General features: G+C 42.7%; 2 protein-coding genes across 3 annotated transcripts; one reads left to right on the top strand and one right to left on the bottom strand.

Moving 5' to 3' along the window:
* Positions 1-128: 128 nt before the first annotated feature.
* arg2 (arginase 2) lies at positions 129-7,657 on the bottom strand. The gene is made up of 8 exons (XM_036541735.1): positions 7,219-7,657; positions 6,979-7,051; positions 4,210-4,384; positions 3,896-4,055; positions 2,455-2,549; positions 1,859-1,963; positions 1,433-1,569; positions 129-1,007 (listed from the first exon to the last, which is right to left on the bottom strand). The coding sequence occupies exons 1-8, from the start codon at positions 7,333-7,335 to the stop codon at positions 817-819; spliced, it is 1,053 nt and encodes a 350-aa protein (XP_036397628.1). The 5' UTR covers positions 7,336-7,657; the 3' UTR covers positions 129-816.
* A 4,277-nt stretch (positions 7,658-11,934) lies between these two features.
* On the top strand, positions 11,935-25,633 carry rbm25a (RNA binding motif protein 25a). Of its 2 annotated transcripts, none has more exons than XM_036541825.1 (17): positions 11,935-12,056; positions 12,661-12,710; positions 13,093-13,263; positions 15,226-15,283; positions 15,738-15,898; positions 16,082-16,273; positions 16,471-16,554; positions 20,882-21,159; positions 21,266-21,377; positions 21,497-21,586; positions 21,672-21,745; positions 22,060-22,210; positions 22,325-22,727; positions 22,859-23,163; positions 23,819-23,917; positions 24,290-24,337; positions 24,486-25,633. In XM_036541825.1, the coding sequence occupies exons 1-17, from the start codon at positions 11,951-11,953 to the stop codon at positions 24,576-24,578; spliced, it is 2,475 nt and encodes an 824-aa protein (XP_036397718.1). In that variant the 5' UTR covers positions 11,935-11,950; the 3' UTR covers positions 24,579-25,633. The 2 variants fall into 2 exon arrangements, with proteins under 2 accessions (XP_036397718.1, XP_036397717.1); XM_036541824.1 differs by having other exon boundaries at positions 15,226-15,298.
* Positions 25,634-27,605: the final 1,972 nt, after the last annotated feature.

Raw genomic sequence — 27,605 nt, 5'->3', positions numbered from 1 at the left:
GTACTGTAAATACAAGTAATGGGTGTGGGAGGTGCTGAGACAGGTTTGTTTGGAGGACTGTAACTCTTGGATCTCCAGGATGTCGATGGTGTTTGTAGGATGGCGTAGGAATGTTTGAAATAAGTGAAGGACCCCACTAGAGATTACTTGGTGTCACTTTATTAAATTAAATCTGGCCTGCTCAAGTGCACAACTACAACTTCACTCTTTTATTCTGAACTAGACAGGACCATAAACTCAGATACAGCACAGTTTAAAAACTGTTTCTGGACAAAGGGGAAGTGGTTTTATTTGTAGTTTTGAATTTCATTTAAATATTTCACGAGAATAAAAGATGTCAGGGTACTTAATTTGACTAAGGTAAAATTGCTCAACAGCAGTCTACAAATATTTTAATACATTTTATGATTAATATTACTATACAAAAATAAAATCCAGGGAAAACATTAAATAAAGCCATATCTGGTCCTAAGTGCAAATCCCTCCAAACACTAAAATGGCACTGCACTATGTGCTTAAGTCTCTGGCCTACATCGAACCAAAATTCTAACATGTCTGTTTCTGTGAAGCTCTTCACCTCTTTCCATGTAAACTCCTTGTCTTTGTTTACTTGGCTGCGAGACAAAATCATTGCATGGGTCAAGATTGAGGTTTGCTCAAGGCCTCGCTAAACATCAGCAGACAAACGTTAATTGCTTAGACTACAATCTAGTCTGGTGCCCATACAGGCTTCTCATGAAAGTGTTTGGAATGCAAAGTAATGAGATATCTCATAAAGTCCTCAGTCTCCGCAATCTCCAGTCAGAGCTTTAGGCCTTAGAGGCGCAGTTGTTCCGTGTCGGCTTTAGGAGAGGGGATCTCATGGTAGGCCACGTGGGCGCCCTCGCGTGACTGCCCCAGCGACGACGCAATCACATCCACCGCCAGTGCTGCTGTCGCCTCCACCGCCTCGCGGCTTGCCCCCAGGACAGGATTCACTTCCACGAGGTCCATAGCAGACAATAGTCCTGAGTCACACACACACGCACACACAGTTGTTATCAGAAGCAAGAATATTTGTAAACCCCCCCCCCCCACACACACACACACACACTCAAATTCATATGCATAATTTAAATACCAGTGATATATACACTTGCACACACATTATAAATGTGTGTACATATAGTGGGTACTTCTATTGTCAGCCTTGGTTTATTGAAAAATTTCTTAGTAACATACATATACATATGTACATATTTTTTTAAAGGAACTTAAAGGCATTGTTTGGTTTTTAATATACAGTATATTATATATGTGTTAAAGGATCAATAAATCCATTGCTATTACTTCATGAGAATTACTGTGTAATTCTCACACCTACATGATTAGTATCCTGACATTACATTTACATTGTCCCCATTGGTGTGATGTGCTTCCTGTTACCCCTTACCAGTGTTGTGTATTTCCTCTGTGATGTAGATGCCCTCTCTGTAAGTCAGGCCCCCATTTACAGGTGTCCCAGTGGCAGGGGCCAGACAGGGGTCAAAGGCATCGATGTCAAAACTCAGGTGAAGCGGTCGCTGCTTCCTATAGCAGAGAGGGAAAAGAAATTGCATTTAATATGTGGTATGGGTGCATATGGTAAGGTTATTGCATAAGGTTATGCAATAATTTGTTGTGCAATTACATTACAAGCCTCGAGGGATACAGTCATACAAGATTAACTGCTCCTCTGTGTATTAACTTGCCTACAGTGTGTTACATTCTCTACAGAGTTTCTAGAAAAGCCCAGAGACATGCTGATAATACATCTCTTCCACATTATTAATGTTTATGCCCAAGGGCACCTGTCATGTCAGTTTAGCACACATCTTACCTAGCCAAAAGGTGGTCAAGGGTGACCTCCATGACCCTATGAATGCCCATCCTGTCAATGTCCCTCATTGTGAAGTATTGGATCCCCAAGTTCTTCAAGATGTAGCTGGGAAAAGTAGGCTTTGGTCAGTGACAAACTGATTTCTAATAGACAGAGACCAACTATACGAAAGGCCTTTTCCATGGTCAAATATGCACAATCAAATGTACTTGAAAATTAGAACCAGCAGTTAAGAATTCTACTAAATACGTATTCATTATCAATAATCATATTTTTCACCCTTATTCTTCCATTGTGTTGATCTAAGTAGAACAGACTTTTTTTCAGATTTTAGGCCTAAGGGGTTTTTTGTTCCCTCACCACTATTCCAGTGAGCTCAACCTCTCTTTCACATCCTTTTTGAATATTCTACACATTCAACTTAGAAACCGGTTAGGACTGAAACCCAGAAAACAATCTATCCCTGCATCACGTGGTAACCTTTACATTCTTCTACAAAGAGAACTTCACTAAGGACTATCCCAACCCAACAGACCTTAGAAAACATGTCATGAAAACAGTCATGCATATGACTAATAGGATAGTGTTGTACGTACTGCTCCCCAGGGTCCACGTCACGGAGACCAATGTACACCAGGTCTCTCGAAGACAGGAAGGGCTTCATCCAGGAGAACCCTGGGATGTTGGGCATCTGTGGGAAAGATTAAAGCAATAAAAAGCATGTTTCATAAATGAGGCTTGAAATAAAAAAAATAAAATCCACATATGGGCAGCCATATGAAAGCCAGCTGGCATATTTCAGAAGCATTCTGACATAATACCTGACTCGGAATACATAGTGTTGCCACACTAATGCTGCTTTCACACTTGGTCCGTTTTGCTGGTCTGAACTCGAGTGTGAGGATTCCCCCCTCCCCCTGCCCCCGCTGGTCTCCGCTTACATTACATTTCTTGGTTGCGAACCCTGGTCCGTTTACGTGACGTCATCATCATGTAAGGAACGTGCAGCTTTTATTTGCCAATGTCGCTAGGCAATGACGCAAAAGGGAGGCAAAATGGAAAGCCACACTAGTTTTCTTATTCATCTTTTTTGTGGTGTCAGCACCAAAAGAACTGTACTTTCACTATGCCATAAATGCGTCCCGCTGTCTGAGAGTGATACGACCTGCTCGGATAAGGGTTTTTGCATAGACAGGTGGCAATGCCAAATGAATTTGCTGCTTTGCTTGCAGAGCATGCACGCATACCCTCAAGGTGAGCGAACAGTGTGGCTACCTGCAATTATTTCCCAAATAGTTTTTAGATGCTACAAGCAAATAACAAATTACACGTCATCAGTAGCATTTACTTCCTGGTTTTAGATCGGATAGCTTTCACACCAAATGTGAACTGCACCCCAGACCGCCGTTTTCTGGAGGACTCGGGTACGGTCCCTGGTGCGCACCAGAGTTCGGAAAACAGCGTTCACATCAACAAAACGAACCAAACTAACGGCTCAAGTGGACTTGGGTCCGCACCAAAAGCTCTAGTGTGAAAGCACCCTAAGACTGCACAGAAGATTATGTCTTCTGTAAACACCTGTATAGAGGGAGTTTTGGGAGGCTAGGTTTTCAATGTTATTGACACAGCCATTATGGGTGGCGCCAACACATTCCTCAAGCCAGTGTGTGGCTGCCTGCATCACTCTCAAAATGCCTGCATACCTCATTTTAATGAAAGATGTAATGTGAAGCAGTACAAAATCTCTGCAGACTGTGGACCAATGATGCATGAACTCTGTGTTCAATTCTGGCCCCAATTTACCACTCACACATGGGTCCGATTTCAGAGCCTCACACTGTGCAAAATTCTGTGCAGACGGATTCTTACAATGTGCGAATCAGCTTGCACAAGCGGGCACATCACATAAGATGAACCATCCAGATCAGTGCTGAATTTCATTTGCATGACTCCCTCAATCACAAATGGGGTATGAGACCTGACTCCTTATTTGACAGATACTATTAAGACAGTCTGCATGAGACTAGGAATACTCACCTTGTCCTGCAGCTCTTTGAGCAGAAAGGCAACAGACTGGCCATGCAGGTTGCCTGAGGGCGAGGTTAGTGGTGTGTTGATGTCAGCGTGTGCATCCACCCAGATCAAGCCCAAGTCTGGGCACTGCCGGGAGTGTCCCTCCACTGAACCAATTGCCAGGCTGAATGGGTGTTAAAGGATAAAGACAAATGAATTCAAGTCATATTACTGGGGGAAAAAAATGGATGCATATCTGTGCAATCCCTACAGATGCAGTTCTGACAGACAGGCTACCTGCATGTCTGCATAAATAGACCACCTGGCCTTTCGCTCACCTGTGGTCACCCCCCAACATGACACAGGTGTGCCCAGCTCCAACAGCGCTATTCACTGCACTGGACAGCAGCTGATTGGCATGGCCAACAGTTCGGGGGAAGGGCACATGCATGAAGTGCTCGTCTTTATCGAGGTGTGGGAAATTCAGGTCTCCAAAATCATGCACAGGGTAGTCTGGAGGGGAAAAAATGAGCACAACAGAGTTTAACTGTAAATAAAAATAGAGAGAATCATTACTGGACTTGGCAAACTACTGTTGATGCAACTCGACTGCTGTCCAGATAGCTCATGCCATGTTTAGGTTTACTCATGTTTCAGAGGACCTTGACCATTGCATGCAAAGGGATAAACAAGAAGGAATTTTCTGTCTTGAAATGTGGGCGTGTGTGACCCCTACACTAACTCTACATTAGGCGATTATATATCATGAAGTAAACAAGAAATCAAAACTACCATCTATGGCCAAGAACCTTGCGGTTGGCAGGGTGTTGTGTTTCTGTGCTGATCCCTGAGGACCAATGCAAACCCCTTTACCCCTCTTTAACACCCTAACAGGAATAGCACTGGATATTCAATTTTTTATCTTGGATGTTTTCATCTAACATTTTTGATTCAGTTGTTTCTCAACTGCCTGCACTATAGGTGGCCAGTTAACAGAAAAGCTATAGTTATGATAAATGCAGCTGCACTTTTTAGCATAGGTTGATTATATAACCCGGGCGCTTAACTCTAAGAGCTGTGTTCTAGTTACATTTGATACATGAGATCCCTCCACAAGTCCCATTTTTTCACTGACAGTTTAATGCAAGTCAAAGTCAAGTCACTGTTTATTCCTTCAGCCATATTAAGTGTAATTGAGGGTGTGTAATTTGCAGCTATTGCCAAGTTATCAAAATGCAGCGAGACTTGGGTTGTATAGGGACTAATCCATGAGGGAAGAAAATTAACTCGGTAAGGAGGACAGCTGGAATTATAGTAGATGAGACTGGCAGGGGCGGAGGCCCGAGGTTCTCGAATATCCGTACGTTTAGCACAACGCTGGTGGAGTGTTCTCCGTTGATCTATTTTAGTTCACCCGAGTGAGCGAACGTGGGAACACTGAGATCTTAAAGCAATGACAGATGTTACGACTGCATTAAAGCAGAACTAAAGTATACGCATAACACCATACATTTATCGAAAAATTAATCATTTAGTACGTTATCCCCACAGCGTAAATCATTCTCTAAATAGGTACTTGACTGCGTATTTTAATTGCGCATATATTAAGCCACTAAAAAGTGCTGACTTGTATGCCTAAGTTAAAATACTACAACACCAGTACTCGGATGAGATGTCAGAAGTATGTCCGTCCGTCTTATCCGACTACGGAAAATTCACAACCTAAAGATAGGTTTCTCGTTTTACACGTTGAGGGACAACCTGGTTACGTAACCGTTCAGTGGCTAAGCACTTTGGTGGTAGGCTACAATGTTTATCTCATCACAGCTGAGTGCACTGGGACCAGACAGGCTCGGATTTCTTGGAATGACTTGCACATTCCAAATATGAATTCGGTGACCCTTATATACCTTTGAAGCAAGCTAACGGGAATTTGTGTTGGAACACCTTTAATGTAGGCTACTAATTAATATGGATAAACGATCTTATAATACAGCCATTACTGTTCTAAAGAGGGCTACTTTAACAATGTGTATGGATAAAGTTACACAAATGTATTTTCCGCTACTCTCGTCTCTTATTTCACGCCCCGTTTAAAGACTTTATTTATAACTCCCGATATTTTCCACAAACATTTCCCCAGAGCGTTTAATACTGACTTTGGCATCGGAAATGTTTGTTGTAACATTACATTGCGCGTTTAAAACAGCCTAATTTATCTTCGTTCAGTGCGAATACAATCCTGTAGGCTACGCAATTTTCCAGTGTCGCTGGATGGATTAATACAATTCGGCTATGATACGCAGAATCAATTATAATAAACTAAAATAACAAAGTAAAGCGAATTGCCAAATCTCCTTTGCATTTATTTGTCCTTTATCTTACACGTACGCCTTCCCCATTTTGAGAAACCAGGATTGCGTTGGCATGAGTTTCCCCGCGCGCTCTGCGTCACTTCTCAGCATCAGCAGCTGCGAAACCCTTCTCTAGATGGTGAAATTAGCGATGACAAAATTAAAAGACGAAATTCGCTACGTAGCTGATGATTTTCGTAATATAGCATTCTATACTGTAACAAACCGCGATGGTAGAGATTCCAATCAATCTGAATTAAACTATAGAATCTCTTTCGTCTTTTTCTGAAACCAACGCGTGTAATGAAACGTGAGATGAAGGAACCGGTGCCTTGGTTATACAACCTATAACAGACTGATGTAGCCGTTTAACATTACGAAGAGCTTAGCTGAAACTATACGTAATAATGGAAGGGGAACGACTAGCTCAGATCTGCGTGTGTAGACTTGTGACTAACGTTATGGCGCTTTCAAATGATGAAACATTAAGCTGGTCCCTCCTTCTGCCATGTGGCTGGAACAAACGAGTCATTTAGCATCGGCAATACGAAAACACTGCCAGCCCACTAAATATACCTTTAGTTGTTTAATTAATTGCAAAATGTAGAATTAAATAGCAGTCGGTTCTGTCGGAAATGTTTTCCATTACAAACAAGGCTTTACCCCACCAGCGTATTACTGATGCAATACGTAAAGAATTGCAGTCATATGTAGGCCTACGTGAAACCCACTACATTTCATTGTATTACTGACCTAAATTGGAAAGCCTTTCGACCAGACCCGCATCCCTAATCGCCTTTGGTCCATGTTCCACTCCTCTTCTTTTCTAAAACGGAACCACACGCTGTCATCAGCCTTAACCCTTACAGTTCATCAACAAATATTTACATTATTCACTAACAAATTAAGAGATCACGTTAAGGCAGTCTAGGAACTAGATGGTTACCCTCCTGAATTCCAATACAACCATTATGGTATTCATCGTAATCTTACCTGTCCTTTGGAGAATGGAGCACCCAGAACAGCCACGGAATGCGTCCGATTTTGATTCTGACAAACGCTGTTGAGCTGGGCTCTGAACAGACGAAGCAGTGGTACCCTCAAAGCCATCGCAGCTCCCTTTTGTGTTTCAATGAAAATTATCTGATAAAATTAAAACATACACTGGAAAAAGTGTCGGCGTGCTGCTGTGAGCCACTCCTCCAGCGGTGCAGTCTTGTCGCCTTTCAAACGGATGCTGATTTTCAATGCGCTGTCTGTGCGATTGTCTTATGCTGTCCAACCTAATTAATATTCATGAGGCTCTAAACTTTAAAAACAAGTAAAAACCACTCGCAACCAGCTTCAGCAGCACTAAAATTATCACGTGATACGAACATAGAAAAGTCCTCGACACATGTAACTGACGTCTGACCAAGGAAGGGCATAAATATAAAAATGTTAGGCTAGTGCTTAAGTTGGATTAATACCCTCCCACCAGTGACACATCCTTGCGTCATTCAGCACCACACCTTCGTATGAGCCAATGATAAACGTCCAAAGAGAGGGTTCGGTATCTGGGGGCGTGTAGTGAGACGAGCCCCATCAAGCGGGGCACACTTTAGCCATGACGGAAATTTCCACGAATGCCCCAGTGGCTGAAATTGTACCAACCTTTTATACCATATACATCAGCTTTTTGCACGATATGTTTTATTTTTTTGGGGGTATATTGAGATGAAATGTTATATTGTTCACGAAAAAAATACTTTTACTCAACTTCACTTTTATTTTAACTGCAGGACAGTTACACACCACAAGCCACAATACAGAGCAAGAGACCTCAAAATTTCGAGTGCCATTCCCTAAATCAGTACAAATAGGTCGTACTGAAGCAAATAAAAAGATAAATAAAATAAAGAATTTACTAAATAAATTAATAAAAATAAAGTAAATACACTTCATACTGCCTCTGCTGTTCTGCTTGGTTTTTTCAGTCTGTTTGGGTGGCTTCATTCATCTCTACCACCAGAAATATTGTAAAACAAAGGTTGCTTCCAATTTGTTTTGTACAAAGATAATACACATTTATTCTGTGGGTGAAACTTTAGGACATTACATTATATTATGTTACATTACTTTAGCAGACACTCTTATCCAGAGTGACTTCCAGCACAATTACACATAAGTCTATCTAGTCAAGTTGAATGAGCAATTGTCAGACTAGGCTAACAACACTCCCAGACTAGCAAGTGTGGCCATAACAAATTAACCTACCCAAAATTAACTTGTGAACCCTGACTCAACAAGGTAAGCCAAGTAGGCTATGATACATAAGTCACTAGACCAGAGAATCCAAAATACATTGCAATTCTACATGTAAAATAAACACAGAGCACTAGAAGTAGCAGGTGTTAGGGGGCAGGGATTGAGGTGGATCAGAGATGCAGGTTGAAGTGGTGGGTTTTCAGTCTGCATTGGAAGATGGCCAGTGGTTCCACCGTCCTAACTCCCGTGGGGAGTTCATTCTGCCACTGAGGGACCAGTACAGACAGCGATCATGTCTGAGAGGAGTGATCCCATCAGGATGGGACAGTCAGTTGCCCCATGGTTGCAAAAGGACAACAATATGAATCCTATCTGAATCCCATGTGACAGCATGCCAGTCCATGGCATCGAGCACCAAAAAATTCCTTCAAATTCTGACTCAGGATGCCAGATGATAGATAGGAACAATATATTTAATACATTTATTCATATACATAGGCGAACATGACCATAAATCCTGACTAACATGATTTGACTTCACAAAACTATGGTCAAATTCAGTGAATTGTGAACTTCGAACTTGTGCTACTTATATTTAATGAACTTCTATTTGTCTTGCATGCAGGTTTTATATCTCGTTAGAAAGCTAGAGAAGGCATCAGAAATTTTGTTCAAACTATGCCTTGGACTGAAGTCGCTACACAATTTTCATTGACTTGTTTCTCTACAGCGGTTTTGTTTCAGTACTTGCGAATTATTTACAATACGTCTCTTTGTCGCCACCAAGTGTCGAAACGCCTTTTCTGGCGTTTAAGTTCGTACCTCCCAGCCATTTCTGGTATCCCATATTGCAATGCGACATAAACGGCGGAAAAAATCACTTGCAAGTTGCTGTGTCTCTATTGTTTCGTTTTGATAATCGGCTGCGGCAGGCGCAAGGCACACGGAAAACCACGAATAAACGTTGCCTGTTGGCTAACTGAGCTACCTAGTATCTTTGGTTAAACGACCATTTTCCTCAAACCGGCTGGTTTCGGGTAAGTAATGCTGTTTTCTTCGATGCTGTGTTTTGTTTTATCCCGGCATTGAACAGCTAACTACCGTGCTAGCAAGATAACATGCGCGTCCATTCTGGAAAGGCTAACGTTAGCTTGCAAAGTAGCTACTAGCTCGGCGAGGACGAAATGGAGCCTCCATATTTCTTCAATGTGGTCCGCTGGCTGGATGTGATGTGATTTTGTACGAGTGATTCAAATTACCTTGATGGGTTTTCAACAGAATAAAGATGAAAAACCCTAACGACGCATGGATTGGTCTAATTCTGATTGGTCTAGTCTTTTCTAATCAACTGGATACTTACTGTGTGGATTTGCTAGCGTTAGCCACCTGGATTAATATTAGCATTTGTAGTAGGCTGCCCATCAAATTGTGGAATCCAGTTTGAACAATCCATTGTTGGTTAGGTAGTTTAAATGACCCATTATGTAAAACCCAGATTGGAGTCTGTATTTTGATTGTATTTAATGTTATTACTATCCATCTTATAGGATGTTCAGCACTCCAGGCAGCTAGTTCACTAGCGATAGTTCTTTAGCGTGACGGAAATGTAACTTGGTTAAGTAGTTATTTTGCTAACCAGCTACGTCATTTAGGCACTGCGATAGTAGGGTAGCTAACGATAACATGAACAGATTTTCATTTAATTCCGTGTTGGCCATGCAGTTGGTTCGCTAACTTGTCAAAAGCGTCGTTATTTAACCTGGCTTGTTAATGGACATAGTGTAAGTTAGCTAGCATAAAGCTAACTATAACGCGGACGCTTTTCCGCCGTGTAGGCCTTGGCTAACGTTACGGCGCGGCCTAGATTTGAGACCCGAACAAGCGCACCCAGTATAGCGAGTCGTGTTGTGTTTTGATAACCGGCTAACTTGGGAGAATGCAGCCTTTCAGACTCGCATATATCAATAAGGTTGACATTGAGTTGTATTTTAAGCATTCTCTTATTTACACCGATGATCCTATTTGCAGTGGATATTTAAAATCTATGAGTGAGTTTGATAGCTAGGATCTAGCTACGTTCGCTAACTTGTCCAAGTTGGATGCCGTAGACAGACGGTTGTTACCTAGCTAGCTACGTTGTTTGTTTTGGCAATTTTGATGGAATTGCATAGGCCCAAACCGTAGATTATCGGAGGACGAGCAGTTAGCAAAATAATTATTTTTCCTGGCTAATTTATCTTTTCAATCACATAGTTAGCTAGGATGTCTAGCAAAACCCGACTGGTATTCCAAAACGAAATATAAATTCGGTATCGCTTCATTTTATAAACGAACTGCTTTCGTATATAACTTTGTGTTATGAAATTAATTCCCTGGGGGCACTCACAGCTGAGTGGAAGTGGTAGACTTGAACTCTAAGGCATATATGGAATGCAAACATATTAGCAATGTTTCAAATATACATGATTTTGCTAGATGCATAATACATAGTTCCAGCTACATTTCGTAACGAGATCATTAAAGTGGATCCACTTACACATTACAAGGACAAGTTGTCATTCACCGGCTGAATGTAATTTAGCTAAAAATGTTGACGAAAGTAACACATTGCACCTTTTGGGCCCATATCGTAGGATGTCGTGTATTAATTAAATGATTCTGTAGCAAATGTTATGCTTGAATACGTTCTCAGCAAACACGCGTGCACGCGCTGAAATCCGCTTAACACATCTGTCTTCCAGTCATGTTATGACAGCGACTGTAATGTCCCTGCCTGTATGTCAAAGGATGAACTTATGCACTAGGCATGTGTGACTGCCTTGTTCAGTTCGAAATTCGTATCACCCCACAGTACTGAAACGTACACAGGATACACCAAAGAGCTCCAAATGTCTTTTGTAAAACTTAGCACTCAAACGTTATTCAGAGCTGTGCCCCTAAGGTGTGCATGAACTGCTCTGTGCATTTAGAGGTACCTCTATAACTGGACAATATATAGTAAATGTTGCACAATCAGTGAAGGGGATCACATAATGTGCACCCTCTTTGTGTTTGGTTAGTGTAGTTTCTTATTCTAGCTTGTATGGTGTCACTGACAAACATTATAGTGAAATAGGGCAAGGCTTGGCTAGCACTTGGATCATTTTGGATGTGACTTATCACTGTCAGATAAAACATTTGTATGCATGGCCCCAGTCAGTTACATAGGACTGTACACATTTGTAAATGCTTCACAATCTTGTTTTTTCTTATGTAATTTTTACTAATAAGTGTCATGCAGCTTCCAGATCACCTGACATTATAAATGATTGCAGCCTTTGACATTAAGGAAAAGTGGGTCCGTACTGTACCATTCGTGGCAGTGAGGCGTATTTGAATACCTTGCAATAAAGGCTGTTTGAGGTGTGTCTCCTAGGAGTTGGGTAGAATTGTGATGCCTGACCACTCCGTTTTCCCTTGCAGGTCGGCTACTCACAAGATGTCTTACCCTCCGCACCTCAATCGCCAGCAGATTGGGATTCCCCAGCTTCCCCCTGGCATCCCTCCACCCCAGTTTGCAGGCTTTCCCCCAACAGTACCACCAGGTTAGTGGACAAATTTAAGCTTGCAGCAATGAAATGCACAGGTCCATGGTCAACACCTGTTTACCAAAATAATCTTGTCTGAAATTTCTTCTACACCCTCTTGGAAAACATCATTCTGTTGCCCATGTTGATCCATGTGCTGCAGAGAAAGAAATACTGCATTGTAATGTATTGCAAACTATTACAAATAATTCTGGTTTTAAGTTGATTCCAGTTCACACAAAATAACCTGCCTATTTTTATTATCTTCCCGAAGCCCAGCTTTCTGTTGACCTTTCCTTATCTTGTGAAACATAACATACAAGTATTTAGACCTCCTTAGAACTGAAATGGGACTGCCCTCTCCTTAGCTTTTGAGGCAAATGGGGGTTTGGTGCAATTAAAATTGTTTGTAGACACTTCTGTAAGATTCACCTGTAGTGTTTAGTAGGTTCTCTTGACTTTATCATGATATGACTTGTTAGTTGGGACTTGCTGGAGGGGTTTGAAGATTCATGCTAAATATTAGCATTTTTTGTTTGTTTGAAAATCAGTTGTTGCCATGTTTGTTACCTAATGAGAGCAGCGGTCTTTAAAGAGGCTAATTATCACCTTGCTTTTTCAGGAACACCGATGATACCAGTCCACATGGGCCTCATGACCCCAGCCCCCACGGTAAACAACTGCTGTTTTGATGCTAGCTGTTATACTGTTATTGCGGTTTAATTTCAACCACCTTTACTCTTACTTCTAAATTTAATTGTGCACGTTTATAAAAATTGCGTTGTTTATTCATAATTAGGTTACGATTGCGTGTATGTGGATTCATTAAAAACATTGCAGTAAGTGGGCGTCCACCTTCCAGTCCTTGGTGTGGGTTTATTCGAATAGCAATCAGTCTGTTTTAATGAAAACATTGGATGATCATATCTTTAAGGTTTGATGATTTTGGGGGAGCATGACCCTTGACTTGCTTGGTTTTGCAGTGGTGTGTGTTTCAGGTTCAGGCTATGTGCCTTGTGGTTGAATGTGTTTGCGTTTGTTTTTGGGGGTATAGGTCCTGGTGCCCACCTCAATGTCCATGGTAGGGAAGCCCATGGGCCCCCGAAAGGAAGTCACTGGGACGAGAGCCAAGGAGACTGAGGAGAGTGGGGGACCCACCACCACTGTGTTTGTGGGCAACATCTCGGAGAAGGCCTCAGACATGCTGGTCCGACAGCTGCTTGCAGTAAGTGTGGTGCATTCTGGGTAGGCGCTGCAATCTGTGGCCTCGTGTGCATAAACTTAGGAGACTATCTTCTGTTCAGGAGAGGGTGTTTAATTGTCTAGTGAAGGGAACCATTTGCGGTTTAGCCATGTCTCAGTGTCATGTCACATGTCTGTTACCTGTACATTTACATGGAGTTGCAGTCTCATGGGTGGGGTCAGAGCTGAAAAATTCCATAAAATTTTTGAATTAAATTAAATAAAGTTGAGAGCTTTTATGTTCAAAGTTTTGGATTTTTCCAGAAACAGTAAGTCCACGTCTGCTGCACTCTAAAAGTCAGAACTTTCCTGGCACAAAAGAAACAAATCACCTTTCTAAAAACACGGTTTTTGGGGGGATTTGCTTTTTGGTCACGGTAAAAATAAACAAGGTAAGAGCTCAGACTGAGACCGAATATGTAAAAACAGGCATAACATAAAGCCAATATAATACACAATTAAATGTCTCAAAACAATTGACAGAATAAAAGGTATTAAGCAGTCGGTAAACAATATTACAATACCCCCAGGTATAGGCTAATTGATTTTTGTCTGGAGTGGACACACTTCATTGAACATGTGTAGAGGAAGGCAATTTCATAATGTAGTTGCAGCATGGCTGAAAGCGTGATCACTCATTGTGTGTGTAGATTAGATTGACATAATTGACACAATTGGAGAAGCATAGAGAATTGTTGAATTTCACATTTGAGAGAAGTATCTGAAAGTAAGGCCATACAGTCATTTTTGTCTTAGCTGTAGTATTTTTGCATTGGATCCCAAATTTAAACTGGTAGCCAGTGGAGCTTGAGGACTGGTGTGATATGCCTTTGGGATCTGATGTGGGTAAGGATTCTGGCAACAGAACTCTGAAAGTGTTGTTTGCCTAAGGTTCTGCCTGAGAGATGAGTGAGTATTGAATTGTAGTAATTCATGTATTATACAGATGTAGATAAGGGTTTCAGTTGTTTTTGTGTGAAGGACACAGTCTTGAGTCCTGAGGTGCTACATAAATGAACGGATGTGGTTTGGAAGTGATCTTACATGAGTGGTGAGTTACACATTAACATGTAGGGAACAGTTTTAGGGAAGCAGTTATAAACACTTCAACGGTCATCAAAATCTACAATATTGTAGTTGTTTTTGAGATACATTGCTCTATCTAGCACTCTCTGCACCCAGCTGAGAATTGTGATACCATATGTTATTGGTACTTGAAACTAAGTTACACTTTCATTGTATAATACGAGGTAAGGTGTAAGTGCTCATATCTTTAGAGTTGTTCCAGTAGTTGGCACAGTTGAGATTGCATAGAGGCATTCCTGTATTCACAAGAGGACTGTCTCAAGTTGCTTTGCCAGGTAGACCATGGGGTGTGAGTGGGGAATGGCACAGAAGTGCAAGAACCATGACTGCAGTGATACAGAACCACTTTCGTTGTGGCTGTAGGTGTTATAGGTGTACCCAAGCTGTCACTCTCAAATTGGGAAGTATAATATTTGCTTAGCAGTTATCTTCCTCCAGCAAAAACCAGAGGAATGTGTGATGCTTCCAAATTCGGCAGGGATTGCTACAGCACATCTGTGCCTCTGATATTCTTACAGAAATGTCTGCTCTTACATTATTGTGGTGTGAAGTATTAATATTGCTATTAACTTGCTGACACTTGACTGCATTGTTTGTGAAAACCATTGAAGTGTCATTGCTTCTAACGTTATATATAAACAGATTGCTGTACAAACCAAAATGTGCTATGTCTTGCCTTGTATGTGAATTCCAACTGTCTGACTGTCCCTACCAGTGTTTTGGTTTATGCTGTTAACATTCGGACAGGCCACAGGATGGCATTACTAACAAGGTTTATTTTTAGCGCACTCATGAGCGCAAACGGTACCCCCTGGGCCAGCCCATAGATGTTGAAGAATGATAATTTTTCCTCCCCCAGAAATGTGGCTTGGTCCTTAGCTGGAAGAGGGTCCAGGGAGCCTCTGGAAAACTTCAAGGTAAAAACAAAACAGGTACAACCCTTCTAAAATATTATACCACCCTATATGGAAACATGTCACCGTATTTGACATAAGAATTTAATGCTTTAAATCTGCATTGGGTGTAGATGACTTGCTAGATTTTTTGCAGTAATAAACCTGCATGTTGGTTTATTATGGTAGCCGTGGCTTATACCCATAAAAACTTATCATCAGCGTTTATTTGGCTGTTGCAGGTTTTTCATTCTTTTTCTATGTAGGTAGTAACCCCCCTTTTAAATTGCTCAGGTATTTGCTTTATGCCATCTGTATATCCATTCAAATTTGGTCTATATACAAGTCTAAGTAATCTTTAAGTAATCTTTCATCGCTTGAGACCCCAAAGTAGATGGAAAAACTCCAGTTCAGTAAATCGCCCACATTAGCACTTGCTGATTGGCCCTGAGTGACCTGTGACACCTCTCCCCCCAAGCCTTTGGCTTCTGTGAGTACAAGGAGCCAGAGTCCACGCTGCGTGCCCTAAGGCTTCTGCACGAACTACAGATCGGGGACAAGAAGCTGTTGGTTAAGGTGGATGCTAAGACCAAGGCTCAGCTGGATGAGTGGAAGGCCAAGAAGAGGAGTGCAAATGGGGTATGTACAGTTGGGGGAGCTGTGTAATTATGGGGAGGTTGGTGATCTCAGACCGAGGGGTTTTAAAATCAGTTTATGTTACCACACTAGTTTTAGGGGGATTTGCTGCTGAAAAAAAGCAGTTTTAAACCAGTAGGTGGAACAAACCTAGGATTGACGAATTGGCTGTACGCTCTCTGATAGACGGCCAAAGCGGAGGACGGGGGTAAGGAAGAGGAGGAGGAAGAGGTTCTGGATGAGGAGACAAAGCGACGAGACCAGATTGTGAAGGGTGCAATCGAGGGCCTCATTCGGGAGTACTCCAGCGAGCTCAACGCTCCCTCTCAGGATGCTGACACACATCACCGCAAAAAAAGGAAGGAGAAGAAGGAGGAGGTACGCCCTGCTGCCGCCTGCCATCTAGCTTTGTTACTCACTGTTCTTATGTCTGATGCTGGATTTTGTAACTTGAGCTCCTCTGGTTTGCCTGGATGCTTTATCTTCCTGACTGTATTCAGAAATACGAGATGTGCTCTGCACCAGAAAGAGTCAACTTGAATCCTGCTGACCAGTGGACTTTTTTTTTCTGCCAGGAGGATATAAATGCAATCGAGATGGAGGAGGATAAGAGAGACCTGATTTCCCGAGAGATCAGTAAATTCCGAGACACACACAAGGTAACGCACATCCCTGTCTCTATTTCACATAGACTGTCCCTTGGAAGGAAGATGACCAAATCTAGTTTACACAGATTAATATAATCGCACCATCTCAAACCTTCAAACCTGAGAGTTTTTCTCATTTGCATTTGATTTGGAGGCATTTTGCACCCTTGTCAAAAAACAACTTCCTGCCAATTACTGACTTACTGATCACCTATTTGATAAAATATTATCAAAATGGAAATGAATTAAATTGGAAATTCTGGGGGAAAAACTGACACAAATGGAAATGGCTGTATTTTTATTTGGGATACTCTCTAATTAAGCTTTGCCTGTTATAATTTATGGCCCAGATCAGAGCCTGTAGTCAGAGCCTTTTAGTGTCCCCTTTAAATGAGATTCTAGAAATGCGGATCTTGTGATTCTGTGGGGGGGAAGATAAAATAAAACTATAGGACAGGGTTCATTCATCACACATAAAATGCATGGACATAATGTAAAATTCCCTTAAAGCTAATCTATTCATTAAACCCCACCATTATGATAGAGATCATATGGTGACTAAAGCAAGATGAATCTCAGAGCTTTGGGAAAAGTTACAAGGATAGGATGTAAGTATGAGCTTTAATTTCTTCTTTACACATCTTGGGCGCCCCCTTCTGGAGGACTTCCAAAGAGGCAACTGGCTCTGATGTGCTGCTATTGCTGGCTGTAATTTCCCCAGAGGCTCAGCTAACGGCCATTCAGTGCTCACAAAATTAGTCTCCACGGAAACAATATTACCGAGTGTCCCATAGGATGTATGTGTCTGTATGACTTCAGTACGCGAGTGTGGTGTTTGGAGCCTATTGGCCGGAGAGCCAGTGAACCTGTGGGAGTCCTACTGTTTAAATGGCGTGTGTGAAAAACGCAGACTCAATAACCACTGCAGTGATTTTGGCTGCAGCCTGTACTATAGCAGGGGGCGCCCCTCCACAGCACGCTGTGTTCTGAAGACTCTCCAGGTAAGACCTCCGTGTTTCTGTCCGCTTATGGCCCCCCCTCCTGTTCTTTACTTCTCTCCTGCTCCTCCTCATTCTCACGTTCTATTCAGTATCCCACCTTCATCTCCATACATTTTTTTTACGTTTTCTATCTTTGTGCTCCCAGCCTTTTTTCTGCCTTTTCCCAATGTGTTCAGGTTACTCAATTGGTTGTACTTTGTAGGTTTTTATTATACTTTTATTCTAGACTTTCAAAAACGAATTAAAGTTCAGCGGTTTAGCTCCTTTCTGTTCTGTTCATAGAGTAGATTTTAGTTGAGGGATCAGTGCTAGTATTTGCACACAAGTATGTGCACATACTGCTCAACTTTCTGCTGCTGGCCTTAGGCCTTGGGCTGTTGATTAAAATGCTCCAAAACATGTCAAAGGTCATGATGATGACAGATGAGAGTGAGTGACAAAATGTACCCTTTCAGCACCCTTCCAAGTGTATGGTAATGCACCATGACTTTCAAATCAGACAGGCCGTTTAACAATTTTATCAAAGCTATAGGCTGATAATGGAACTGTGACTTTCTATTTGATGTAAGAGTAGCAGAAGATGATGCTAACTCTACAGAATGAAGTTATTCCTCAGTAAAGTGAGTACTTTAATCAGCCATTTTGGTAAAGTATTTCAAATATTCAGTGCTGAAGGTAATGCCATCTTTAAGTCATTTGAATAAACTGGAGCACGAGTTGTATACTGAGAAGTAACTACTAATGATTTGTACGTTGTGTGGTTAAACCTTCTGGAAAAATATGCCTGTTTTCCAGTATGTCAAAAAGATTTAACAGACAGTGCACTCAACAAAATCATTAGTGAAAATACAGGTTTGGCCTGTAGGCTGCTTGGCATAGCCTGGACTTACACACTTCCAGTGCAATAGAAGCACCAGAATCAGAGCCACGCCTGACACATTTGTTCAAACAATCATCATTGGAGTTCTTAATGAGAGGTAAGTCTATAGAGTTCACAGAGATACCTATAGTAATTTAGCTATTATTTTTCCATACAGTTATTCACAGCAACCCTCTTAACAATACAGGGAATTGTCCTCTCCCTTCCTTTTCAATGCTAGACTTCTTTTTCTCTTTCATCCCAAAGCTACTCTTTCATATTCTCTTCCCATCCCTGTGTTAATCGCTGTCTTCCACAGCATGAGACGTGCAGTTCTTAACTCCATCCTCTCTTCAGATCAGTTTGGCTTGCTCTGTGCAGTTTTCACTATGAGCCTGTGTGTGATTGGGCAGCCCATTGCTCCACTGTGCTTTCAAATAGTGGCAAATCTCTTCAAACCAGCAGTTGTTTCTGAAGCTCACACTGGCATCATATAAAACTGGCACAGAAATGGCTTGGGGAGGCAGTGACTACTAGTATACTAGAGCATTTGTGTGCACTCTGAACTGCATGTGTCATGCTGGCTGGTGGGAGAGTTATCATTACCGCTTGTTGGTAAAGCAAGCCGTGGGGGACCATCAGAAGACTCCGTCTGGGTAAGATGGCTTCTACGATTTCATTTCTTTTGCCAAAATTGTAATATTACAATGTATGCGTGAAAAAGAATGTATCCATGTTGTATTTTGCATCTAGGGATTATTTGCTGTTTTTTGTGTGTGGATAACTTGCGTAAGAATGGATTATTGGAACAAGGGATCACCTAGATTTTTGTTTTTCTCCACTTTTATTTTCCATTTTCTGTCTATGAACCCGTTTGACCTGCTTTTCCTCCCAGGCCTAGCTTAGGCTTGTAGGGGCAGTGAAGCGCTGAATCCATAGTTCAACACCTGTAAGTCACAAACAACTAGTTTCACGAGGATCCATCTGTTCTTTTGTAATGAAAGAATTCTTCATCTGTTTTTTTGCGTTTAAATGGACATCTCCAAAACAAGTCTATGTATGTATGTATTTAAAGAGCAGAATCCAACAGCCAAAGTGCAGAAATATCTTGAGTGTTTCATTTGAAATGCTTGGTATTTGAGATGTTGAACAGAGGTCAGTTGGTGTCTTTTTGTTTATTTTTTTAAAGTGGTTTCCAGTGTCTCTGATTGTTTGGCCCATCTGTCATTCGGCAGGTGTAGAGTGCATGTGCAGGAGGCAGGCTCTGTGGCATTGCCCCTCTTACATGAGGCAGCTCTTCAGAACACTCTTTCATTGTGCAGTTGGTCTATTCAGGTGATGCCCTGATTCCTGGGTGATGTATATTCACTACATGCTCTACCTCTAAGGCTGGAGTCTTACTGGAGCTATTGGGAGCAGAGTAGAGGTTCCTGTTCTAACAGTGTGCTATGCTACCCTACATAACAGTGTGCAGTATCTTAAATGGAAGTATCTAGATCAGCATCAGGATGTGAACTGTGACTACTTCGCTCCTTTGTGTATTGCAGTTTGTCATTACCAGCATAATATTGGTGAAGAATATTGTAGTGCTGCAGGTTTGTCACAAGAACAGATCATTAGCTTTGACTCCATCACCAGACAGCAAATAGTTCCTGGTGACTTGGTTCACGGTTGCAGAAATGACAACAGAACAATGCTGTTAGCTCAGCAAATACTTTGCAGTGAGAACTCCTAGGATCATAGCTTTTTATCTCCATGAGGTTGTGAAACACGGAGTAAAGTGTATAGTATTAGCCTTTCAGGAGGTCCTGTTAGGTAGCCTTATCTGGTTGTAACACTTCCCCATTTCAGGCTTAATTGTGTGTAAGAAAAGCTAGAACAGACGGGGGAGGATGCAGGAGTTCTTGCATGTAGAGCCTGACATTTTATTCTGTGCTCCAGTAATACCAGAACACTGTTTTAAACAATATGAAAAATACCATTTTCTTAACACTGGAAATCATGTTCCCTGAAACAAGTTGAGATTCCCTGAAGAATCCTAGTACTTGTCAGGGAAATTTGAATTTGAGGAGGCTTTTGCACACCAAAGAAGGCAGTGTGTTGGGGATATTGAAGACGGGTGTAGCATTAGGGATTTGTTTGCCTCTCCTGGATCCATGCTTGGGCGTTCATATACCCAGCACTGTTGTAGGACTTGTTGTGATAGAGCTGAAGGCTCCTCAGGGACCCCAGGGGTACAGCGTGCTGTGGAGCCACTTCCTCCCCTTCACTCAGCAGTAGAGATGAGTTTAGTGCCGAGCGCCTGTGGCCCAGAGACTGTAAACCACTTGTGATGTGTTCTATACCTTTCTGCACGTTTTAGAACTGAAAATTCCTTCTTGTGCTCTCCGTTTGTGCCTCTCTGCTGTCGAAATTCTCTCCGGCCGCAGTCGAGTGATCACCCCTCTGTTTCTCTCCTTTTCTTCCTGTGGGCCTGCAGAAGCTGGAGGAGGAGAAAGGGAAGAAGGAGAAGGAGCGGCAGGAGATTGAGAGGGAAAGGAGGGAGAGAGACAAAGAGAGAGAGCGGGAGAGGGAGCGACGGGACCGGGAGAGGGAGAAGGAACGGGAAAGGGAGAGAGAGGAGAGGGAGAAGGAGCGGGAGAGGGAGAGGGAAAGAGACCGGGACCGTGAGAGGACCAAGGACAAAGAGCGGGAGAGGGAGCGTGAGCGTGAGAAGGAGAGGAGCCGCGACCGAAGCAAAGACCGCAGCAGGTCCAGGTGAGCCCAACACCGGCACCATCGGCCAGGCTGGCTGCCTCGGCATGCACCAGCTCGGCAGTAGGCCAGCGTGTGAGCGGGAAGAATAAGTGTTTCTGTTCCGCAGAGAGAAGAGCAGAGATGAGAAGAAACGGGACCGGGAGGAAGACGAGGAGGAAGCTTACGAGCGCAGAAAACTGGAGAGGAAGCTGAGGGAAAAGGAGGCGGCCTACCAGGAGGTAAACAAGAGCACAGTAATGCCTAGGGGTTCCAGATACTTCTGAGAAATGGGCTGCTTTAAAAGAATGCAACCAGAATCGTTGAGTGGCTGACTTGGGTTTTGTGTTACTCTTCACAGCGTCTGAAGAACTGGGAGATCAGGGAGAGGAAGAAAGCGCGCGACTATGCCAAGGAAGCGGAGAGGGAGGAGGAGCGGCGGCGAGAAATGGTAGGAATCCACTGGGACTTTTGTGGTCGTTTGCTGCCATTGTGCTGATTGCACTGGAAATGATGTGATGTCTGTGATCTTTCAGGCAAAAGAAGCTAAACGACTGAAAGAGTTCCTAGAGGACTACGATGACGACAGAGATGACCCCAAATACTACAGGTTACTATGACATTTCTTTTTTTAAAAGTGAAGTATTTGCTGGGAGGATGTTCCATTGTCAGATTTTTTTGGTTTTATTTACAGTCATCCTTAGGGGTTTCTCCATTGCTGAACAGTAGAAGACAGCAGGAAACATGATTTATTTTGTCGGATTCAGTTTCATATTGGCAATGAAAAGTGCTTTGTGGGAAAAATGAATTATGAATGTTCTTGAATGGCCTAATATAGAGAGATTGGAGTTGTGACAAGATTGTTTTAATTATATATTTACATTAATATGTTTGCCCTGGAACCTTCACATACTCCACCATCAGGGGCAGTGCACTGCAGAAGCGCCTGCGGGACAGGGAGAAGGAGATGGAGGTGGACGAGCGAGACAGGAAGAGGGAGAAGGAGGAGCTGGAGGAGATCAGACAGAGGCTACTAGCCGAGGGTCACCCAGACCCCGACGCGGAGCTGCAGAGGGTGAGTACCAGTGTCTGTCCGTCTGTGTGTCCTGGGCGGAGCGTCTCAGTCCGGATGCCTGCCATAGGCTCGCTGTATCTGACTCGCTCCTCTGCCTTTGCATCCGTTCCTTAGATGGAGCAGGAGGCAGAGCGCCGCAGGCAGCCCCCCGTGAAGCAGGAGCCCGAGTCCGAGGAGGAGGCGGAGAAGGTCCAGAAGGAGGAGAGAGAGCGAAGGGGAGGGGCTGCGGCGGGGACGGAGGCCATGGAGCCGGAAGCTCAGTCAGAGGACGAGGTGGAGGACGGCGAGGAGGAGGACGGCGAGGAGGATGACGAGCTGCCCGAGACCAAGCCCTGCCTGAAGCCCACGCTGCGCCCCATAACCGCTGCCCCCTCTGTGTCCTCCACCAGCGGAAACGCCTCGCCCAACACCCCCGGGGACGAGTCTCCCTGCGGCATCATCATCCCACACGAGAACTCTCCCGAGGCCCCTCCCCCTGAGGAGCTCCGCCCCAAAATAGGCCTCAGTCTCAAACTGGGTGAGTGTCTGCCAGCGAGCTTAGCTTCAGCCAGAGTGAGAACGTAGTCTGAGATGCAGACATTGTCTTGTGTTGGACAGTAGAAATGGATATACAGAATACAAACTCCTAACTGTATGTTCCTCCCCTAGGCTCAACTGCGAGCCCTGGCCAGCCCAACGCTGTGAAACGCAAGAAGCTGGCAGTGGACAGTGTCTTCAACAAGTTTGACGATGAAGAGGCAGATGAGCTGCCCCGCAAGAGGAAACTCGTGCCCCTGGACTATGGCGAGGACGAGAAGGGGGGCCTGGGACTTGACGGGGCCGAAGTTGCAGGAGCCAAGGGCAGCGTCAACACTGAGGAGAAGCGCAAGCACATCAAGAGTCTCATCGAAAAGATCCCCACCGCCAAGCCGGAGCTCTTCTCCTATCCCCTGGACTGGGCCATTGTCGACTCGGTAAGGGAGGGCAGGGAGGGACGGAGGGGATGTGTTCGGGAGATCGTGGCTGTGCCAGAGCTGGAGTCAGTTCCACAAATGTAGCCTGAATTTCTGCTCAGGATATCTTTCAGAATATTTCATGTTGGTTTCTTTAATTAGTTTAATTCAGTGAAAATCCTTCCATTTTGAGAGATAATGTACCCCAGTTCCACTTAAATTGCTCTTAGAACTTGGGGACGTAGTCACTGTAACAACCCACAGTTGTAAACATCTTGATTTTCAGCTTTTTCTTTTAGCTTCAAATCTAGGGGACCTGCAGGAATTTGCATCTAGCTTATATGGTGCTTTCAGGGGAGTGTAAAAGCATATCAGCTGTTCTTTAAATATATAAATTGCTGTGTAACAATCTCATTTCAATAGTGTTATCTCGTAAATCTGTAAGTCAGTGTTTTGATGTCCAAGACGTATATCAATCAAATACTTGTCAGTGCAATAGTGGTATGACTCCAGTACAATTAAATGGCATGGGTTTGATTCCTGCTCATCTTGAAATTCCAGTACTGTTCCCAATTCCACAGACATTGGACACCGGTACATATCATTCTTGGGCACTAAGCCTGGAAGATACTTTATGGGAAGTTGGCTCATCTTTTCTTTGTGTCTTTCCTCCCAGACTCTGATGGAGCGCCGGATCCGACCGTGGATCAATAAGAAGATCATTGAGTACATCGGCGAGGAGGAAGCAACGCTAGTGGACTTTGTCTGTTCAAAGGTATTTGTGTGTGTGTGTGTGTGTGTGTGTGTGTGTGTGTGTGTGTGTGTGTGTGAGAGAGAGAGAGAGAGAGAGAGAGAGTGATGGGAGGTGGGAGCGACTGACTGGAGATTGTTACGGACCGTAAATGCAGTGCAACAAAAGTCTTGGCTGTACTGTCATGGTTGTGAGTATGGCTGTCTCATGGCACTCGGTACTGCTGTCAGTTCATAATGCACATTCAGCCAAAGGAAGAACTGCATTGGGTAAGTGTTAGTCAGAAAGTAGTCAGTCAAAGTGTGTCCTGAGTAGCATTCTTTGGTTGCTTCTTCCTTTGGTTTGTTTGTGCATTGCTTGTCCTATGCTTTGATTAATGTCACTTTTTCCTCTTAGGTGATGGCACACAGCACACCCCAGGGCATCCTGGATGATGTTGCCATGGTGAGTGAGTAGTTTCCCCCAAAATACTTTTTTTTTGAAAACGGCTACGTATACACGTGTGCTGATGAGGCAAATAAAGTCTCTTAGCAAATTGATTTGAACCACTGATGTGTGAGATTAACCCCGACTGTTGACTTCTGTCTCCTAGGTGTTGGATGAAGAAGCAGAAGTCTTCATAGTGAAAATGTGGAGGTTGTTAATATACGAAACTGAAGCCAAGAAAATTGGACTTGTGAAATAAAAAGGAGCACTGAACGGGGACAAACTCCTGCCTTTTACTCTCTTGGCTTTCATGTTGTTTGTACCAACCAACAGACTCGTCATATACCCCAACATTACTGAAACAGCCCGAATGGAGGACTTGTGGGGGTGGGGATGGTTGAGTGTTTGGTATTTAACAGCAAGAACATGTAAAGATGGGCATTCTGCCTCCATCCTACCAGACTCCTGTACATCTGAACTCCAGCTACTGCTTCTGTGGTGTGAGTGCGTGAGGATTGCATGTTTGTATGTGATTTAGTGTGTGAGGGAGAGAGCACTAACTGCATGGCCAAATGTTAATTTTCTGAATCTTGGTGACCTGCATTTCAGAACTTGTGAAAAGTTAGGACAGAGAGCGATAGCTGGACTGTAGCAATACGCTTCAGTCCTGTCTGCCTCTTACTGGCACTCAATGAAAGTTAAAGCACATTTGTCACGTTCTGGATCCATTTAGTTTTGATAGTTGGTGGCACAGTTGCAGGGCTGTGTTGAGTACAAATACTATGCTTTTTCTGGATAACATCTACATGCCATCCACTGAGTTTTTCATGTTTAACCAAACAATTTGTGAGTGGTTGGATGTCAGATTTCATGTGGTTTGGAGCTGCCCAGAGCAGTTTTCCCTCTGTCTGTTCCATGTTTTCTGCTGGATTTTCTCACTTTCTGGGAGGGGCGCTAAGAAATTGATGAGGAATGGATTTGATACTGGTTCCTGAAATGTCTTGGTGCTTGGGGCCCACTGACCCACTTTAAACCTTTGTCCCCTTGATTGTCTTGTAGACTTTGAAAAATTAAAATGATTCCTTTTTTTAAAAAAAGGTACTAGTTTTCTGTTAATTCTGCTGCGTGGAATGATTGCAAGGTATAATTTTGTAGACTTGTGCTGCAGTTTTTATATAATTTGACATGTACTGTTCATGTTTTGTAATACTGTTTTTTTTCCCCCGTAAGCACCCACAACTCGGCTTCCTACACATTTGGAAATGTAACAAAGCATCACGTTTTGAAGAGTCATCCCTGTTCGGCTGATCTGCGTATAAATAACATTGCTCTTTTCTTTATATTAAGATTATTTTGCTGTGAATAAAGAATTGTATAATAAACCCTTGAATACTTAGTTTAACAGTTTTGCCTATGCCCAACATACTTGATGGGTCCTTAAAGTAAACAATATTAGTAATGAGACCATGTGTAAGTATGAATAGCCAGGGTACAATTTTGTGATATTTGAACTGGAGTAAAGTTAGCATTTCCCTTAAGGCCTACATACCCACAGTTGTACTTGGCTTAATTGTTTTTTTTAATCCTTAAAACCATTGGAAAGAGGGATATCTCTACATACACTCCAGCTTTTATCAGAACATGTATACCTTGTCTGTTACTTACCTTCAGCTGTCATGTTTGTGCACAAGAGGCCAACATGCTGTCACAGATTCTCCAGCATGGTACCCTAGAGCAGATCTCAGGAAATAGTTCTACTCCTTGTGCAGAGTGGACTGTGCTACCACTGCTATAAGGCTGTGATACTGTGTCCACAATTCAATAGACCAAGCGCTGCTTAAACAAGGAACAGCAGCATACCCTTTCTGCACCAGCCACCGAGCGATGGCCAGTATTTCTGATGTCATTAACGTGAGCCACCGTTTCTCAGAACCCAGAATGGGTACATCATGGTAAGCCTCGGGGCCTCATTTTGGGATTGTGGAGCTGGGAGAGGAAGTCTATCGTTAACTTCAAAATGTTTGTGACACCTGGAGATTTCGGAGGATTTGTTTTGAGTGTGCATTAACTTCAATCAATGAAGCATTTAGCAATTGAACTTAAGGGAGCTCTAACTGCAAAGCAAGATGTTTTTTCTGACAGTTTGGGTGTTAGTAGTGAAAAATATCTAGCCTGAAAAGCAATATGTGTTCAGATTGAAAATGAAATTGAGCAATGTACACTAGAAGTTGAGTTCATAATTGTATTTCCAAAAACATTCTGATCCAGGTGGTTGAAAGTTCATCTACATGAAACACAGCTTTGACCTTTCAGCATGAATTAATTTACCTTAACCTGAAGACAGGCCTTGGCGTGGACCAAGATTAGTTGGTGGAATGACGGACAAGTAAGTCACTGGCAATTTTCTTCCTGTAAATTTGGGGATACCTGCTAATTGTTGCGGTAATGAGCAGGATGTCACCAGGCCTACAGTCAGACCTGAAAAAATGCCTGGTAAGCAAGGTTAATTACAGAGTATTTTGAAATAACCTGCGAGATCACTAAATTATATCTTAGATATTTTGTTAGAACAAAGTTCCCAAATGATTTCCAATGCTTTCACTCCAGCCACACTTCATTCCAATTTTTACTAGAATTTGAAGACAGCCTTGCTAGCTTGAGTTTGTTTACTTTTTCCCCACAGTGATAACAGGCCCAGTATTATCACATTTGCTGTCAAGTTTTGGCTTCCCCTTGTAATCTAACTTGACACTACACTACCTAATTTTATAGCCAAACGATAAAAAAACATGGACTACAAAAACAACTGTCCTACGTTACTATATTTAAAGGATTATTACCTTTGAGAATGCTGTTGAAGTGACGTTCAGGTTCATCGCATGCTTAAATGTATAACTACAATGCTTAATAAAATAATCGCGCTATTTTGATGCCAAGGTTGTAATTCCTTTGTATATACAAATATACATTTTCAAGTAACCACCTAAATATTTGTACATTTATACTTGCACAAGAAGAGCAGCACTTCGAAGCGGTGTAAAAGTATGAACTGGTATTTTACTTGTTGAAAATACAAATATTAGTATTTACAGATTCAACAGCAAACACAATAGTCTGAAGTGTAATATGTCTTTCATGGAAAAAAAACACAAAACCTTCGTGGGATAGTCCCAAATTAGCTAATGTTATGGAAGCTGTCGAAACTCCACACAGGTTTGGGGGGGCTGGGAGCTCCACAAGATGGCGATGTATGGCATCGCTGTCAGACCAAACTGATACTGCCAGG

This window comes from Megalops cyprinoides, chromosome 12, assembly GCF_013368585.1.
Source record: "Megalops cyprinoides isolate fMegCyp1 chromosome 12, fMegCyp1.pri, whole genome shotgun sequence".
Lineage (NCBI taxonomy): Eukaryota > Metazoa > Chordata > Actinopteri > Elopiformes > Megalopidae > Megalops > Megalops cyprinoides.
This window is presented reverse-complemented; position numbering and strand designations above follow the sequence as displayed.